This window comes from Danio rerio, chromosome 25, assembly GCF_052040795.2.
Source record: "Danio rerio strain M-AB ecotype USA chromosome 25, GRCz13ab, whole genome shotgun sequence".
In the NCBI taxonomy this organism is placed as follows: domain Eukaryota; kingdom Metazoa; phylum Chordata; class Actinopteri; order Cypriniformes; family Danionidae; genus Danio; species Danio rerio.
Genome location: NC_141045.1, coordinates 660001 through 675637, shown reverse-complemented (window position 1 = coordinate 675637; position 15637 = coordinate 660001). Strand labels below are relative to the sequence as shown.

The 15637-nt window shown below is 36.5% G+C and overlaps 3 protein-coding genes across 12 annotated transcripts in view; all 3 read left to right on the top strand.

Moving 5' to 3' along the window:
* Positions 1-1104: 1104 nt before the first annotated feature.
* Positions 1105-5179, top strand: LOC103909796 (uncharacterized). The gene is made up of 3 exons (XM_087311327.1): positions 1105-1473; positions 1575-1631; positions 3868-5179. The coding sequence occupies exons 1-3, from the start codon at positions 1161-1163 to the stop codon at positions 3987-3989; spliced, it is 492 nt and encodes a 163-aa protein (XP_087167453.1). The 5' UTR covers positions 1105-1160; the 3' UTR covers positions 3990-5179.
* A 467-nt stretch (positions 5180-5646) lies between these two features.
* On the top strand, positions 5647-8355 carry LOC141380844 (uncharacterized). Its single transcript, XM_087311326.1, has 3 exons — positions 5647-6528; positions 6870-6995; positions 7690-8355. The coding sequence occupies exons 1-3, from the start codon at positions 6402-6404 to the stop codon at positions 7803-7805; spliced, it is 369 nt and encodes a 122-aa protein (XP_087167452.1). The 5' UTR covers positions 5647-6401; the 3' UTR covers positions 7806-8355.
* Positions 8356-9293: 938 nt separating this feature from the next.
* The window catches only part of gxylt1a (glucoside xylosyltransferase 1a), a 45100-nt gene continuing 38756 nt past the window's right edge, over positions 9294-15637 (top strand). For 6 of the 10 annotated variants that reach the window (XR_015525896.1, XR_015525897.1, XR_015525898.1 and 3 more), the window contains exons 1-5: positions 9294-9553; positions 11304-11469; positions 11890-12021; positions 13341-13592; positions 13885-14008. Coding sequence is in view for 6 of the 10 variants with exons in the window: in XM_087311324.1 (XP_087167450.1) it covers positions 9381-9553; positions 11304-11469; positions 11890-12021; positions 13341-13592; positions 13885-14008 (847 nt within the window). In the remaining 4 variants the exon portion in view is untranslated. Of the gene's footprint in view, positions 9554-10988; positions 11082-11303; positions 11470-11889; positions 12022-13340; positions 13593-13884; positions 14009-15637 lie in introns of all 10 variants that reach the window. The other 4 variants (XR_015525895.1, XM_087311321.1, XM_087311320.1 and 1 more) reach the window with 1 other exon arrangement.

The window sequence follows — 15637 nt, the reverse complement described above, 5'->3', positions numbered from 1 at the left end:
CATGGGATTAATTCATTCTTCAATATGCATTTATTACAACAACATAGTTTTATACATGTCTATGTCTAAAAACAAAGTATTCCAGGTTTATTTCAAAATGTGCTCACTTAAAACAGTTGGGTTAATAATAACCCATCAAGTAACCCAATGATGGCTTGTTTTGGTACCGACCTGCTGTTGGGTTATTTTAATCCAAGCCAAAGTTGTTAAGGTTAACCCAACAATTTTGGGTACAAAAATAACTAATTTGTTGGGTTATTTTGCCAAAAAGTGGTTTAACCACTAATATCTCACATATCATTTCCTCAACAAAAAAAATAAATAAAATAAAATTATTTCACTGTACTTACGCGGTAATTTTAGTGATGAATATGTGGTTGTTACCCCCTTTTTACACAAGCATGGTTTGTTCCCTTATACCTACACATATGTTCATTATACTTACACAGTACGTACAGAAAAGTACACTGTAGTTTCACTGTACTTACGCGGTACTTTGCGGGTTGTAAAAGAAAGCGTTACCAGAAAGTGCTTTTATCCGTTTATAGATCAGCTATGAAGTGTGCGTTTGTATCATTAAATTAAGAGTGCTGGTGGAACGGATATAAAAAACAAGACAGGGAGAGGCAATTTGATAAAAAGCAACAACAATTGTATTGCGTTAGAGCTAAAATAAACTTTATAACACAAAAACAACATTACGTATGCATTTAAATTAATTTAACTCAACTATTCGTTTACATAAATAACCCAACGTTTTTTACGTGTGTATAATGTGTTGGTGGAGTTTTCTGCAGAGCATCATGTAGTTCTGCGTGAATTCCACAACAAAACGGGTCGGTTAAACATACATAAATGCAGCCATACATCAGTCAACAGTTTAATAAATGATTTTATTTAGAATATATTTTGAGTAGGCTAAATATTATTATTATTATTATAAAATATGATTGTGTAGGCTACTCTGCCTTGCTCTCTACAGCTTGAAACTGCCTGAAACCGCGAAACCAGGAAATGTGAAAATTCAGCAGGTGGGGGGTGTTTTTTTTCCTTCTATGTGTTTTGCTCAACAGGCGGATTTACTGCGTCACTTCCTCTGCTGCCAGTCAGTTCGTGTTACTGTGCTTTTAAGATATTTCGAGTAAAACTCAATCGCATCAATGAGTTCTCAAATCAGTCCAGCGGATATTACAGCACAGAAGACAGAAATTACAGAATCTGTGCCATCATCATCATCATCATCATCAGCGGAGGAATTAAAGATCAGTGCAGATGAAAAGAGAAAGAAAAGAAAACGAGATCCAGAAGACGAAGAACTCAATAAAAACAGCAGAGATGAAGAGGAAAAACCAAAACTACAGCCCGAGGAAGAGGAAGAACTGAATAAAAACAGCAGAGATGAAGAGGAAAAGGGAGAACAGCATCCAGATGAAAAGGAAGATCTAAATGATGAAATTCATAAAAGTTTTTATTGTATGTATCTGTAATTTATTTAAAAAAGAGAAAACTGATTTACGCAATATCAAAGTTTCTTTAAATCTGCAAAATGAATTATTGTGCATGTTGTGTTTCAGGCTCAGGTACTTATGAAATACGCACAAAAAGAAGATGGAAAACCACAATAAAGAGAGGTAAGACCTATTTGACAAGGGCGTAGCTTTGCTTTTGATGTTGGTGAGGAAATAATGCTTTGAAATATTGAGTTACTCCCCAAAGAAGTTACTTTATATGGCAAGTAATGTGTTTCATTACTTTTGCTTTACTTTTTCTGCCCGACTGAGGCTTGATCCCTGCAGTCAACAACACTATAACCTTCAGAAAAAACAAACAAAAAGTGCTCTGGGGTAAGCTCAAATGTATGGTCGGTGCTCTTTGGGTAAGGGATTCATCAAAACAGCAACAAGAATCAGTCCAAGGCACTCGAATAAAGTGAAAAAATTAAAAAGCCTTTATTCACATGGCTAAATCTCTAAAAACCTATGTGTTTTGGCAGAAGTCTGCCTTCATCAGGGTAACAGTGATCAGGTGCGTCTAGAGTCTCTTTTGAGTACTAAGGTCACATGACTCATTTCATCTCAAATGGCACTCAGATAATTTAACAAGCAAAGTCTACTATCATCATAAATTCGGCATAGATACACAAACACCCACTTGCATATATGGGAAAAGAGAGAGAGAGGAGAAAAATATATATGGAAAATACATATATATATACAAACACATACATTAAGATTAAAACAGAGAGAGACTTTTTGGATATATACATTAAAAGCAACCAAATTTCCAGGTTTAAATGGTGAATTAGATTTCTCTTCTTTTTTGTAAAACAGTTTTTCTATAGTTTCCCAGAGATGGATTGCGGCTAGAGGGGCATCCGCTGTGTGGAAAGTTGCTAGATGGGTTGGCGGTTCGTTCTGCTGTGGCGACCCCGGATTAATAAAGGCGCTAAGCCGATAAGAAAATGAATGAATGAAAGAGTTTTTCTATAGATGCTTTACTGATTGTCATTATACATTGATGTATGTGTTTGTATATATATATGTATTTTCCATATATATTTTCTCCTCTCTCTCTCTTTTCCCATATATGCAAGTGGGTGTTTGCGTATCTATGCCGAATTTATGATGATAGTAGACTTTGCTTGTTAAATTATCTGGGTGCCATTTGAGATGTTTAAATGAGTCATGTGACCTTAGTACTCCAAAGAGACTCTAGACCAGGGGTGTCAAACTCAATTCCTGGAGGGCTGAAGCCCTGCACAGTTTAGTTCCAACCCTGCTCCAACACACTTACCTGTAGGTTTCAAACAAGCCTGAAGGACTCAATTAGTTTGATCAGGTGTGTTTAATTAGGGTTGGAGCTAAACTGTGCAGAGCTGCGGCCCTCCAGGAACTGAGTTTGACACCTGTGCTCTAGACGCACCTGATCACTGTTACCCTGATGAAGGCAGACTTCTGCCAAAACACGTAGGTTTTTAGAGATTTAGCCATGTGAATAAAGGCTTTTTAATTTTTTCACTTTATTCGAGTGCCTTGGACTGATTCGTAACACTATAACCTTCATTTACTGTAAAAATCAGTCATAATAATAAAGAATAATGTCATCTAATGAGAGCTTCCTGAGGCAGAGCTCTACATGCCATGTACAGATTAATGACAGCGTAAAGCAGTGTGTTTGCTGTTTTTAGTCTCATTACTGCAGTAAATCAGTGTGCACTGAGACTATAATACCTTTTTCCTTTTCTCCATGTGTTCAGAATAACGAGAATACTTCCAGCTTTGTAGTAATGTAAGCCAAAGCCATCCTGCTTTCTGTCTGCAGTCTCTAATCAATTCAGTGAGACCTCGCTCATTTTAATTCAGCTATTTTTTTTAATTAATTTTTTTTAAAGGAACTCAAATATTATTACTATTTTTTTAATGTAGGCTGATGTCTTACTTTTCTTGTTACTTAGAAAAATCATATTATTATGCAACTCACAGTACTTGATGCGGTTGCCCAAACACTAGAGGCGTGCGATGCAATAACATTGTGTCTTGACTGCTGCTGTTTTATTTTAATCATTAATGACAGTTGACTGAGCATTTGCATTATTATTATGGGATATTTCAATAATCTGTGGCTATTGATACTCTGATCAAGCTAATTCTACGCCCTTGCTATTGAAATAACCGATCCTTCATTTAAGGGGACTTTAACACAAAACTCTCAGTTATTAGCTTCTAGTCAAAAATTCACTAAATTAATTTTGACTATTATTTTATTGCATTTTTGTAATTCTAAATATTTACAATTTTAATTACAATTAGACTCTAGGCAAAAAAAGTTATTAAGCTTGGACAGATATTTTGTTGTTTTGATCCACAGGACATCTCATAAGGCCCAGAATAATTCATAGCGATGAAGATGAAGATGATATAGAAGATGAAGAGAAAAGTAAAGGAATCCCCAGAAGTGAATCTATGGAAAAAATAACCATTAACATGTAAATCAATCAGACTTTGTTTTTGTTATATTTTAAAGAATTAAATGATTTTTTTAGTTTTAGTTTCGTTAACTGTTATAAACCAGAGTATGTATGACAGGATTATAAACACACACATGTTTGTGGGAGGACTTTTACACTACATGAAAAAAGACTGAACGGGTTATTTATGAGGACACATACAATCTTTTATTTCAAGAATAAAACAATTGTAAAGATGATTCAATTTCAAGAATGCAAAGATCATATTCAGTAATGCAAAACAATCCTGAACAAGCTTAAACTGATGGAAAACATGCAGAAAACACATAGTGGAGCAGGGGCATTACATTAAACATTAATGCTTAAAAAGGGCCAAAAAACAAACTACATTACATTATTTACATTACATATTTACTTATTATGTTAAATTTGCCATGGGTAATTTCCTAATAAATTGTCTAATATATCAAAATAACTCAAATTTGTTGCTTCAAATCATATTAACTAATGCAGAGTCATTTTTAACATTTCATAATGAACATATTACAGTAAAAACATAACAATCACATGTATAACACAATGGAGTTCAATGCTGAACACACTCTGTTCTAGAGTTTCAGTCTTCCTCATGAACAGTTTTTCCCTTGAAATATTTGATGCAAGATATTATTGGATGGATGAGTACGACCAGGGGTGATCAAACTATTGCTTATAAAGGGCCAAAAACAGAAGTTGATTGAGGGCTGAGGGTCGAAGTTAAATATACCAAACCATATTACATTACATTTGTCATTGGTAATTTTCTCAAAATGTTTCCTAATATATAAAAATACATAGAAACCGCTGCTTTAAATCATATAAACTAATGCAGTGTAAATGTGAACATTTCATAATGAATACATTACAATAAAAACATCAGCAATTCCATTTATAACATGGAGTTTAATGCTGAATTAAGTGTCTGTTAGAGTTTCAGTCTTACATGAAGCGTTTTTCCCTTGAAATATTTGATGCAATATATTATTGGATGGATCAATGCATCAAATACTACTAACTCTTGATTGCTTGATGTTCATACTGCATTTCTAATAAACATGTTAGTGTTCATTATTGTTTTCTGACAGCATTTCATGACATTGCATCACCATGTTCACACTACACAAAATGTAAATACACATATTAATAATTAAATAAATACGTTTTTTCATCAGACTTTGTGTGTGTGTCATTAATTCACTATTCAATAATGCTTCTTAGAAAATTATTGTCTGAAAAACAACTACAACCCCATCCATCATCGCAAATGACACTGTCAAAATATACAACATACTGTAGTTTTATAAAAGACTTTATCTGTGTGTAAAAAACTAATTACTCCAAGTTTATTGCAAAATGTAGATGTGTATAAACTCTGTTTTTGGCGCAGTGTGAAACTGGAGATTTTTGCACAGCATTATAGTTCTCTGAGTTTCACAATAAAACGAGTGTTAAACCTTTATAGAGGCAGTTTAGTAACAGTTTTTATTTAGTAGATTATTTTGTTAGAAAATAACTTCATATATAGTTCGAGTTTGTATTATTAGCCCCCTGATTTGTTAGAGGGGGAGGGGTTATAATATTATTTAATATTATTATTAATATTATTCAAATAAACATAATGTTGATTTTTTTCCCCCCAATTTCTGTTTAACGGAGAGCAGATTTCCTCAACACATTTCTAATCATAATAGTGTTAATAACTCATCTCTAATAACTGATTTATTTCCTCTTTGTCATGATGACAGTAAATAATATTAGACTAGATATTCTTCAAGACACTAGTGTTCAGCTTACAGTGACATGTAAAGGCTTCACTAGGGTAATTAGGGTAAAGTTAGGGTAATTAGGCAAGTCATTGTATAACAGGGGTTTATTCTGGAGACAATCCAACACTAATATTGCTGAAGGGGTGAATAATATTATAATAATGGTGTTTAAACAATTAAAAACTGATTTTTTTTGTAGCCGAAATAAAACAAATCAGACTTTCTCCAGAAGAACAAATATTATCAGACATACTGTGAACATTTCCTCAATCTGTTCAACATCATTCGGGAAATATTTGAAAAAGAATAAATACAGGAGAGCAAATACTTTTGACTTCAACTATATGTATAAACTCTTTAAAAAGCTGGGTTGTTGTATCCCAACATATGGACAATTTAATGAACTATTTCTTTAAAAAAAAAAAAAAAACAGTCCAGCGTATTTTAGTGTGTAGAGAGATTTCTATTTTATATTTTTATAACAATAAATTACTGTCAGAACCAGAGGTAGGCCAAAAAAGGTCATTCAGCTTCTGACCGATCTCTTGCTGTTTTGACTGAAAAGCGAAAGTGAAAGCAAAACTGCATCAACCAACGCCATCATATGTGTCCATTTCCCCGTGTTGAAGATGAGCTGCAGGGTGTTTGTTCGCACAATTGCCGGCCAGTTGTTGACAGTAAATGTGGAGACAGAAGATGAGCTGATGAACATGACCGTGGAGGAGCTGCTAAAGAGATTACTGACCGAAGACGAGCGTGAGTCTCAGTTTCTCAATATAAAACATGACCGAATATAAAGAGCAGAAGCATCATCATGCATGTTAATTACACCACAGTATATTTTACCATATCAAGATGAGGATAATTAATGACAGCAGATGACTCTTAATGAGGAAACCGTGCATGCAACAACCTCTAAATAAAATGCAATATTAAAATTAGCTCGTGTGTGTATGTGTGTGTTCAGTAATCACATTTGTGTGATTTTAGGCTCATTTCATTGCTTTTAAAGTGAAAACACTCATTTTAGAAGACATTTTCAGGTTTTGCATCTTCATTGAATGCACTGATATGTGTTTTCTCTTGTGTTCATGCAGTTTCATTAGTTCCCTTGTCCAGAGTCTCATATAATGGTAAGAAACTGCAGTTTGACCACACACTCGGCTCGTATGGCATCAAACATGAAGAGACGGTCTGCTGGATTTTACCATTATATGCAGGAGGTAAAACAACATCTTTAATGTGCATTAATATTCATAAAACTCTTATTATTTGACATGCGAGAGCTGTCACACAGACAAATGCAGCTTCTCAATGTGTTTAAGAAAACTGACTGAATTCTGCTGTTGTGTTCATCTCATTGTTTATACACGCTTCTGTTCAAACGTCTAATGGTGAGATGTTTTTGAAAGAAGTCAAAAGGTTCTGTTTATTTAATCAAAATGCAGTAAAATAGTGATAAATCATGCTGAATTTAAGTGATTATTTTGTGTGTGAGTTTATTGTCAAGCGTGATTTATATGTGTCAGGTAAAGCTGTATTTTCAGCATCATTACTCCACTCTGGTGTTCAATATTTCCTTCAGAAATCACAGGATTTGATGATTAGGACACATTTATGATTATTATTATTGTTGAAAATATGACAATAAGAGCAGCATTCATTGTAAATAGAACATTTTATAGCATAATACATGTATTTGCTGACACTTTAAATCAATATAAAGTGTCCTAGATGAACAATAGGGTTCATTTCTTTCCAAAGCTGACCTCAAACCTTTGAACGGTGGTGTATAATATTACCAAACTGATCAAATTCATATCCAAGCTGAACTTCTGGACTCAAACAGATTCAGCACAGGCTTTTGTTGTCACTGATTTATGATTATTGTTTTGTTGAATATATGATCTCTCCCAGGTCCAGGTTTGCCTCCAGATGAAGATAAACGCGTCCCCAGGACTCAATCAATGGAAAAATTAGCACTGATGCAGCAAACGGAACCAGAGTCCAATAAATCATGCCGGATACTGTAGTTCAGTGATCACACACATAATCCTCTGTGTTGGCCAGCAGGTGGCGCTGTTAAACTGTGTATAACTGAGTGCTCATTTATTCTCCTTCGGCTTAGTCCCTTTATTCATCAGGGGTCACCACAGTGGAATGAACTGCCAACTATTCCTGAATATATTTTACACAGCGGTTGCCAAGTGATGGGAAACACCCATGCACTACGGCCAGTGTAGTTGATCAGTTCCTCTATAGTGCATGTGTTTGGACTGTGGGGGAAACCGGAGCACCCGGAGGAAACCCACGCCAACACGGGGAGAACATGCAAACTCCACACAGAAACACCAACTGACCCAGCCGGGACTCAAACCAGCGACCTTCTTGCTGTGAGGCCCCAGTGCTAACTATTGAGCCACCATATCGCCCTATAAGCGAGGGTTGTGTTCTCCAATTTCAATTTCAATTATATTATTGAGTACTTGCATACTGTGTCGTGTGTTTCCACTGTGACCTTTTTTAAATGTCGTGTTAATGCTGTTGTATTTGCAATAAATTTATTTTTTAAAAATTAAAGAACTACATGCATAATGTTTTATTCAGTTAATTAAAACTAAATCTTTATTGTATAATCTTGTTGAAAATGAAATGATGGCTTTGTTGTTGATTTGAGTTATTTTCAGCTTATCCAAAGAGTACATTGAGATTTGATGAAATCAAAAAAGTTATTTTTTATTGTAAATAGCTTAAAAAATGCATCCATAATCCAGATTTCAAACACTTTATTTAATGTATTATTGAAACTTATTAACTTTACTGAAGATATAAACACGTCTGTATGTACTAGTAAATAAACGGAATGCCTGCTCCGAGACCAACAAGCTCTGTACGTACAGTCAGAAAGAAAAACAGCCACATATAGAATAAGTAAATAAATAAATGTGATGTTAAAACATTTTTCATTATATAAGCGCTTAACTTTAACCTCTGATGGCAGGTGTTCATACATATTTACACAAAATATCACATATGGACTCTGAGCGTCAAATGCGCCGCCATATTTGTACAGGGCTTCCAGGACAAATGTCATTCAGCCGCACTGGTCAAGAAGAAAGCCAATGTGAAGATGTTGGACTTTAGCGCTGTATACTGGTGCAAAACAAAGAAAACAAAGCTTAAAGGCAGAACATTTCATTGGGAAGGTTTAGTTTTTTACGTTTTTGTATGTTATGAACTTTTGTGCTCAACAGGTAACGTTATTGATGATAATACTCTTACTGCACTTACCATAAGGCAAAGGAGCAGTAACGTGCTCTAACTCGTCTTATGCAAGTTTTGTTGAGTAAAACAATGTAAATGAAATATGACAACGTTCATCACGGAGATTCCCTGTACTAAAATGGCGGCTCTATGGACGCATTCCTTCCAATGGACAACAACAGGATAGGCGACATCTAACGTATATATTTATGGGCGGAGATAAGTGGTCATGTGATCATATGCTCCCGGAAGTTAGTGATGAATATTCATGAGCGCGCCTCCGCCATAGTATCTGCTGAAGGCCGCAGGGTTTCTCTCTCCATGGCTGCTCTCTCGGGCATAAAATGCGGCGATATCTCCGTGTTTTGTTCGTCTGCACGCTGATAGTTTTCTGCTCGCTTCTCTACATATTTAACCAGCTGGTTTCATCGCTGGAGAGCGCGAATAATCACCAGGCGCGAGCGCAGCGGACACGCGCCGCGGACACGGGTCTGAGGAAGCGCGCACACGATGACAGGTAAACAAACCCTCACAAACCACCACACGACACCTAAACAGATTAAATTAAACTTATAATTATTAGAATTGTGAGCTCTCAGCTTTATACCAGCTTTCACTGAGCGGACAGTCTGTTTTAATAACAGAACGGAATCTTAACTAATGCTGGATTGTATAGTCGTGTGTGCACTGCAGTAGATGTTTCTTTCAGGCTGTTGTGTGATTGTAACTGATGTTTGAAATGAGTTACTGGTCATTGAACTACTAATCCTGTCACGCTTACGTTAATAAGTAAACTTTAGCTACCTTCTAATTAATATTCATATGCTTCCTCTATTGTAGTAACCGTTGATTCGCCTGTTTACAAGCGCCCACCTTCCGCTCGGCTTTTCAGCCAATCAGTGACACCTATTTGACGAACGTTAGATTGCATAATGGTTTAGGAGCCAGGGGTTATTTAGGTTTATAAAACTATAAGTACACATGCTTTATTTTGATAATTATTCATAATATTTTTAATTTGTTTACCACAGATTGAGTTAGCTGTTATTTGAGTTTTTATATGACATATGATCACCCTCACCTTTCAGTATAAAGACAAATTTTAGACTAATTTGAATTGATTTACTGTATGCTGTACAATTTAAAATATTATTTGGACTTTTTTTAATAAAAAATAAATAAATACAAATTAAATAAATTAATTAATAATACAAATTTAAATTTAGTTCATAATCTTGTGCTTTACTATTGAATGTAGCATGTTTATTTTGTTTTGTTGTTGTTGTTGTTGTTGTTAACTTATTTTAATATATTACTAATTTATTTATTTAAATTTAAAATTAGTTATTTTTGCGTTTATTGTATTATAGTTTAATTACTTATCACTGTTTGTTTTTGTTTACAACTTTTTTGTCTAACTGTATTTATTTTGATAATTTATCTGATTATGTTTATATTTTAATATGCTTATATATATATATGTTTATTTATTTATTTATTTATTATCAATATATAATCTGTTGTAAACCCTGGCTGGTGCAACAGGTTTTGTCCTGTTGGTTTGAAGCTGTTTTCAGTGACTGATCACTAAACCATCCTGAATCAATTCACAGTTACACAAGCGTAAATGATTCAGTTCACATTTACACAACTGTTTTGTTTCAGATCACTTACAAAGCTTTTCTTATTTGGTTCACATTCACACAACTGTTTCGAATCGGTTCATATTCACACAGCCATTCTGAACCAGTTCATATTCACATGGCAATTCTGAATCAGTTCACATTCACACAACTGGTTTGAATCGGTTTACATTCACATAGGTTTTGTCCTGTTGGTTTGAAGAGGTTTTCAGTGACTGAGTCGCTGTTCATCTGGAGCTGCAGACAGTGTGTGTGTGAATATGTGTATGCGTGTGTGAGCTGATGTGGAGCCTGTTTGTCCCCTGTCAGGTGTAAATCAGGGCCCGTCTCTCTCTGGGAGCCGTACTGGAGTATCAGCTCTTCTGTGTGCACAAAACACTGCTTTATGGACTCCACTGTTAGGTACGGGATACAGAGTCCGGCTGTAGAGCTAGAGCTGTGTGTGTGTGTGTGTTGCAGAACACTAGCATCTGTTCGAGATGTCTGGATTAGGGTTGGGCGATATGACAAAAATCTCATCTCATATTACGATAAAGTCGACTCATATCCTGATAATAACCATATATATATATATATATAATTTGTTAATGTAATGTGTGCATGTGTTTGTGTTTGTGTGTGCAGGTCTGAGCCTCAGCGTCTGCAGCCGGTGCAGTTGGCCGTGGTGGCGTGCGGATCCAGACTGCAGGAGACTCTCACCATGATCAAATCCGCCGTCATCTTCAGCCGCAGTGAACTGCACGTCCACATCTTCGCTGAGGAGGATCTCCATGCTGGATTCAGAGACACGGTCAGGGTTCACACTCGCTGAGCTTATCTATCTTCAGCATGTAGAACACAAAGGTGGACATTTGAAGGCAACATGATCTGCCTATACAATTCTTTATTCTTTTCCAAATGTTTCCTCAGTGATGTTTAATGGAGAAAGGATTTTTCTCACAGTAACATCTGTAATATTTTTTCTTCTGGTGAAAGTCTTATTTCTGTTAATTTGGCTGGGATAAAAGCAGTTTTACATTTTCTTGAAACCATTTTAAGGTCAATATTAATGACCCCTTAAAGATTTTCTTCTCAGTTGTGTACAGAATAATCCACTGTTGTCTAAATAGCTGCCTAATTAGCATATTTAAGTCTCTAAATTACACTGTAAGCTGGATACAAGTATCTTGCAAAATAACTAGTGTGTGTGTTTGTGCGTGTGTGTGATCAGCTGCAGTCATGGCCGCAGAGGGTTCAATCCAGGTTCAGTTACAGCATTTATCCCATCAGCTTCCCATCAGAGAACGCCAGAGAGTGGAGGAAACTCTTCAAACCCTGCGCTTCACAGAGACTCTTCCTGCCTGTGAGTCACTGAGTCATTCTGAGTCACTTCACATCCACCAAACCGTTCTCAATTAATTCACTGAGTCATTCTGAGTCACTTCACATTCACCAAATCGTTCTCATTTACTTCACTGAGTCATTCTGAGTCACTTCACATTCACCAAATCGTTCTCATTTACTTCACTGAGTCATTCTGAGTCACTTCACATTCACCAAACCGTTCTCATTTACTTCACTGAGTCATTCTGAGTCACTTCACATTAACCAAACCGTTCTCATTTACTTCACTGAGTCATTCTGAGTCACTTCACATTCACCAAACCGTTCTCATTTACTTCACTGAGTCATTCTGAGTCACTTCACATTAACCAAACCGTTCTCAATTACTTCACTGAGTCATTCTGAATCACTTCACATTCACCAAACCGTTCTCATTTACTTCACTGAGTCATTCTGAGTCACTTCACATTCACAGAGTCATTCTGAATCACTTCACATTCACCAAACCGTTCTCATTTACTTCACTGAGTCATTCTGAGTCACTTCACATTCACAGAGTCTTTCTCAATCAGTTCACATTTCCAAAACTTTTCTGTTGACATTCACACAAGGTTACTGATTCACTTCACATTCATACAACTGTTCTGAATCAGTTCATATTCACTGAACCCTTCTGTTTCAGATCAAGTTCACTAAACCAGTCTGAATCAATTCACAGTTACACACGCGTAGATTATTCAGTTCGCATTCACACAACTGTTCTGATTCGGTTAAGATCACGTTCACACAGCCATTCTGAATCAGATTACATTCACACAGCTGTTCACTTAGTTCACATTCACACAGCCATTCTGAATCAGTTAAGATTTGCTGAACCATTCTGAATCGGTTCACATTCACACAAACCATACTGAATCAGTTCACATTCATCAAACCGTTCTGATTCAGCTCATATTCATCAAACCATTCTGAATCACTTCACATTCACACAACTGGTCTGATTCAGTTCAAATTCATCAAGCCGTTCTGATTTAGTTCACATTCACTCAACCATTCTGAATCACTTCACATTCACACACTCATTTTGAATCACTTCACGTTTACTAAACCCTTCTAAATCACGTTAAACTCACACAACTGGTCTGATTCAGTTCATATCTATCAAACTGTTCTGAATCACTTCACATTCGCACAACGAAGGCATTTGTATATATGTGGATGTTCATTAATTGCTCTGTTTAATCCTCATGCTCCACTATACTCTGCTGCAGAAGTGCTTATTTTCCTTTAAAGAGACAGAACGTGTGTGTGTGTGTGTGTGTGTGTGTGTGTGTTCAGCTGATCCTGAAGCAGGTGGACTCAGTGCTGTATGTGGACACTGATATCCTCTTCCTGCGGCCGGTGGAGGACATCTGGAGCTTCCTGTCCGCGTTTAACCGCAGTCACGTGGCGGCGCTGGCACCTGAACACGAGGAGCCTCGCATGGGCTGGTACAACCGTTTCGCTCGACACCCGTACTACGGTAAAACTGGAGTCAACTCAGGAGTGATGCTGATCAACATGACGCGCATCAGACACACACACTTCAAGGTAACACACACACACACACACACACTAAATGAAATATTACACACATCTATAAATTCTATAGTTCAATAAATACTTTGAGCTGAATTTAGTAATGTAAAAATGTGAATGTTGATGTTGATGAAAGCATGTGTCTGTTGTATTTGAGTGTCTCACCAGCAGATGTCACTGCTGCTCTTCTGCAGCTCATTTACTCTGATTTCCACATTACTGAGACGGTTTTATCATTCATTTAACGACCATACATTAAACAGAGTGTGTGTGTGTGTGTGTGTGTGTGTGTGTGTGCGCGCAGAATGATCTGTCAGCGATGGACCTGAGCTGGTCTGATCTCCTGATGCCGCTGCTGAACAAATATAAGCTGAACATCACCTGGGGGGACCAGGACCTGCTCAACATCATCTTCCACTACAACCCCGGTGCGTCCCACTACTCCTGCACGCTCACTATGAAGACTGCACACTGTATACTGCTCATGCACACTCACTATGAAGACAACACACAGCTTAGTGTGTTATGAAGACAGCACACGCTATACTGCTCCTGCACACTCACTATATAGAAGACATAGCATATACGACTGCTGCATGCTCACTACGAAGACTGCACAGTCACACAAAATATAGTCACTTTATACTCAACAGAGGTTTATAAACTACTTAAATGCTTACTATATAGTCAGCAGTGGTGTATAATCTGCTCAAACACTCCCTATATAGACAGCAACTGTGTAGAAACGGCTTAAACACTATATAGACAGCATCAGTGTAGAAACCGATCAAACACTCACTATATAGTCAGCAGTGGTGTATAATTTGCTCAAACACTCCCTATATAGACAGTAGCAGTGTATAATCTGTTTAAACACTCACTATACAGTCAGCAGTTAGTATAATTTGCTCAAATACTCCCTATATAGACAGCAGCAGTGTATAAACTCCTCAAACACTCACTATATAGTCAGCAGCAGTGTATAATTTGTTTAAACGCTCACTATATAGTCAGCAGTGGTGTATAATTTGTTTAAACGCTCACTATATAGTCAGCAGTGGTGTATAATTTGTTTAAACGCTCACTATATATTCAGCAGTGGTGTATAATTTGTTCAAACGCTCACTATATAGTCAGCATTGGTGTATACTTTGTTTAAACGCTCACTATATAGTCAGCAGTGGTGTATAATTTGTTTAAACGCTCACTATATAGTCAGCAGTGGTGTATAATTTGTTTAAACGCTCACTATATAGTCAGCAGTGGTGTATAATTTGTTTAAACGCTCACTATATAGTCAGCAGTGGTGTATAATTTGTTTAAACGCTCACTATATAGTCAGCAGTGGTGTATAATTTGTTTAAACGCTCACTATATAGTCAGCAGTGGTGTATAATTTGCTTAAACGCTCACTATATAGTCAGCAGTGATGTATAATTTGCTTAAACACTCACTATATAGTCAGCAGTGGTGTATAATTTGCTCAAACACTCCCTATATAGACAGCAACTGTGTATAAACTGCTCAAACACTCACTATATAGTCAGCAGTGGTGTATAATCTGCTCAAACACTCACTATATAGACAGCAGCAGTGTATAAGCTCCTCAAACACTCACTATATAGTCAGCAGTGGTGTATAATCTGCTCAAACACTCACTATATAGACAGCAGCAGTGTATAATCTGTTTAAACACTCACTATACAGTCAACAGTGGTGTATAATTTGCTCAAATACTCCCTATATAGACAGCAACTGTGTATAAACGGCTCAAACACTCACTACATAGTCAGCAACAGTGTATAAACTGCTCAAACTCTCCCTATATAGTCAGCAGTGGTGTATAATCTGCTCAAACTCTCCCTATATAGTCAGCAGTGGTGTATACACTGCTCAAACACTCACTATATAGACAGCAACAGTGTATAAACTGCTCAAACACTCACTATATAGTCAGCAACAGTGTATAAACTGTTTAAACTCTTCCTCTATAGTCAGCAGTGGTGTATACACTGCTCAAACTCTCCCTCTATAGTCAGCAGGGGTGTATAAACTCC

What these genes read in the sequence shown, in the direction of transcription:
- LOC103909796 (XM_087311327.1), top strand. Translation starts at nt 1,161, where the DNA reads ATGAGTTCTCAAATCAGTCCAGCGGATATTACAGCACAGAAGACAGAA. An exon ending in AATTCATAAAAGTTTTTATT is followed by an intron (nt 1,474 to 1,574) that starts GTATGTATCTGT and finishes GTTGTGTTTCAG; the next exon opens with GCTCAGGTACTTATGAAATA. An exon ending in GAAAACCACAATAAAGAGAG is followed by an intron (nt 1,632 to 3,867) that starts GTAAGACCTATT and finishes TTTGATCCACAG; the next exon opens with GACATCTCATAAGGCCCAGA.
- LOC141380844 (XM_087311326.1), top strand. Translation starts at nt 6,402, where the DNA reads ATGAGCTGCAGGGTGTTTGTTCGCACAATTGCCGGCCAGTTGTTGACA. An exon ending in ATTACTGACCGAAGACGAGC is followed by an intron (nt 6,529 to 6,869) that starts GTGAGTCTCAGT and finishes GTGTTCATGCAG; the next exon opens with TTTCATTAGTTCCCTTGTCC. An exon ending in TTTACCATTATATGCAGGAG is followed by an intron (nt 6,996 to 7,689) that starts GTAAAACAACAT and finishes GATCTCTCCCAG; the next exon opens with GTCCAGGTTTGCCTCCAGAT.